General features: G+C 34.1%; 1 protein-coding gene across 1 annotated transcript; it reads left to right on the top strand.

Annotated features, from left to right (window-relative positions):
* The first annotated feature begins 1,542 nt into the window (after positions 1–1,542).
* On the top strand, positions 1,543–2,418 carry LOC139841661 (uncharacterized). The gene has a single exon (XM_071831867.1). The coding sequence runs from the start codon at positions 1,543–1,545 to the stop codon at positions 2,416–2,418; it is 876 nt and encodes a 291-aa protein (XP_071687968.1).
* Positions 2,419–3,261: the final 843 nt, after the last annotated feature.

The following is a 3,261-nucleotide window of genomic DNA, read 5'->3' as shown; positions in this document are numbered from 1 at the left end:
GCTGGTTTAGAAAAAGAAAAACTAAAACCTGAAGAAACACGTAGGTATATTAATTGGATAGTAATTTATAATAAGGAAATTAAAAGGAAAAAGTACTTGATTCATAAAAAACATTTGAGTATTAAAAATAATTTCGAAACTATAAAATATCATTCTAAAAATCTTACAATTTGTTAAAAATTCATGGATTTATCAAACATTAAAATAGGAAAAGAAGGAATCACATCCAACAAACCATTTATACCATTTAATCAAACACTTTTTGAAATACCCAAAAATTTACCCGATGAATCAATTTACAAGATCGATATAGAAAATATTTCAGAAAAACCTATAGGAGAAAAAATAGAAAATTTAAACTCTACTTTAAATAATATTATAGAAATTCTAAGTTTTCTAACACTAAGACAACTTCCAGAAATAAAAACAATTATAGAAAATATAGACAAAATAAAAATAGTAAAACAAGACATTAATCATGAACATGCTAGTACAAGTACTATAAAATATGAAGAAACAGAAGAAATCGATACAGATCAAGAAGAATCAAGTTCAAGAAAAAGGTATAAAATTATTCCACCACTACGAATAGCATAATTTTTACCATGGATTCAAAAATACAAATGAATAATTTCAAAAATAAACTTTGGAAATCATTTTTAGACGAAACATGGAAAAGAATTTCTTTATTAACTAAATACATCGAAGAATATGAAAAGTATCTTGAAGATGAAAAAGACATTGAAGGCATAGAACTTTTATCGTCTATCATTAGCACACACAAAAAATTAGTAAACAGCTCCTTAAAAAGTATTAAAGAAAGTTCAGCAAAGTTAGTAATATGTTAAAGCATACATTGCTTTGGGCAAATATTCCATGCAGAATTTATCTTCAAGAAATATTCATTAAGCATTACAAGATCGATGAAGTCCAAATCATACTCATGAAAACAGCTCTTTTGAGCATATGAAAAGCAAAAAGCGCCAAAGCATATAAACTATTTTTACAGGTATCCCAACAATGGAAGCAATCATCAAGCAGATTCAGCACCAGTTACAGCAAAAAAGAGAACAAATTCAATCACACCAACGACAACTCTCAACTTTTCAGAGGGAGGAAGAGGAGTTACAAGAAACACTAAAAATTCTAACCCAACAAAAAACCACTCCCAAAAAAGAAACTCCAGAAAAAATCAAAAAAGAATCATCTTCGTCAACAACACCTTTATCATCAATATCAAATTCACAACCACCACAGGAACCAATTGTCATTAACCTAGAAGAACCAGAACAAGCCCCTCAAACACCTAAGAAACAAAGTTGGTATGAAATGGCCGAAGAAGAAGAACAATCTCAGCAAACATCAAGTCCAGAAGAACCAAAGAAAAAATGGTATGTCATCTTTGACGGACCATTCAAGGGAGTATACAATGATTGGCTAATAGCAAATCAACACATAGCAGGAAAACGTGTAACACACAAAAGTTATACGTCTCGAGAGGCAGCAATTACAGCATACAAAGCAGCATACAAATGAATGCTAATGCAACAACCTCTTGAAGCCAAACCTCCGGCAGGATCAGGAATGGTTAACCTCGGTCAGTATTTACACGGTCAAAAAGCAAGCCTCAATGCCATAAATAGAATACGAAACATTCTCTCTACAACAGAATATGAAGACAGAAAAAATCCATCAACAGAAAAATTCCAAAGGCTATGGGATAGCCTTGTAAATTACAACGAAACTCATACAGCAATGATGTTTTATCCCAAAAATAGGAAAACTGGCCTCAAAGCAGTTTTTCTACCAGAAGCATCACCATTAACAATATCAGAATATTTTGTCCATGGACTGATCGATACCCTCTATATAGATGGTCGGACACTTCATGAAATCAAAGAATTCCCTCAAAAAATGCAAGAAGCAATCACACGATACAGAGATAACTTCGCAAAGGACAGAGAAATATTTCTCAGAATACATTCAAGCTACCCAATATTTAACGAGAGTTTACAACTACTCGTTCCAGTATTCACTATAGCATATTTAGGAGTAAGCAATGGTAATTATCCAACAAGAGATGAAGCACCCCAAATAACACCCACTATCGACCACCTGGTAACATCTCTAGCAGGAGTTTACTTTAGCTCCTCAAAAATAGGAAATGGTCCAGAACAGCAAGAAAATATAAGAATAAACTACATTAACAAAAATATACTAATTTATTCAAACACCAGCGAAAAGATTGATGAAAAAGGCCTCAATTTAATTCAAAAATTTGAAGAACCTTTCGAAGCATTCACTGGACAACTCGCATTATTACCAGAGGACATGAAGAGACTTTTATGCAGGCATATTTCTCAAGCACCAAGACACAGCTGTGAATACTGCTCAGACAACAGCACAACCATGGAGTAAAAAATTACCAAGTTTTTTCAGAACGCTAGCTTTTTCGGCGTGGGGAGGATGTAGACAAAAGAAAGATAATCAAGTGGGTCCCACGTGGGCCATACCAATAATGTAATATAGATAACGTGTCCTTGTAATAATTGTATTGTACATACGCGTGTTTAGTGTGTGGGCCATGTAGGCCATAGGATCAGAATTTTTACTACTACGTTGTTGATGCGGAAGTGTTTAATTTTAGGATCGTGAGGATCCGTGTAATATTTACTAGTATTTAATATGAATGCATAATGGATGATTATACGATATTTGATGAATGATGAATTGTGTTCAATTATATAATGCTCGGATAGGTGTCGCTATTCAGAATCCGTTAGGACTCAACGACGATAGCTCTGCTATTCAGAATCTAAAAGACTCAACAGAGAAAACCAGGTGAGGTTTATTATCAAAATACAACCTGATTACAACTGATGACCGAGGCTTCCTTTTATAGGCGAGCCATAGAACTATTTACAGATGCCCTGGACCCGCGCAATACCTATACATAATTGCGCACTGAGGCTTATTTAATTCTACACCGCACACGTAGCTAACATTATTGGATCCTATGGCCTACATGGCCCACACACTAAACACGCGTATGTACAATACAATTATTACAAGGACACGTTATCTATATTACATTATTGGTATGGCCCACGTGGGACCCACTTGATTATCTTTCTTTTGTCTACATCCTCCCCACGCCGAAAAAGCTAGCGTTCTGAGTTTTATATTCCCTTTTCTGAATCAACAAAGTCTCTCCATTCTTCTGGTAGTTTGTTTGCTGTATGATCTTCTTCTGATATCCAA

The sequence above is a fragment of the Rutidosis leptorrhynchoides genome, chromosome 4, assembly GCF_046630445.1.
Source record: "Rutidosis leptorrhynchoides isolate AG116_Rl617_1_P2 chromosome 4, CSIRO_AGI_Rlap_v1, whole genome shotgun sequence".
Lineage (NCBI taxonomy): Eukaryota > Viridiplantae > Streptophyta > Magnoliopsida > Asterales > Asteraceae > Rutidosis > Rutidosis leptorrhynchoides.
Note: the sequence above shows the minus strand (reverse complement) of the source record. Positions and strands in the feature narration are given on the sequence as shown.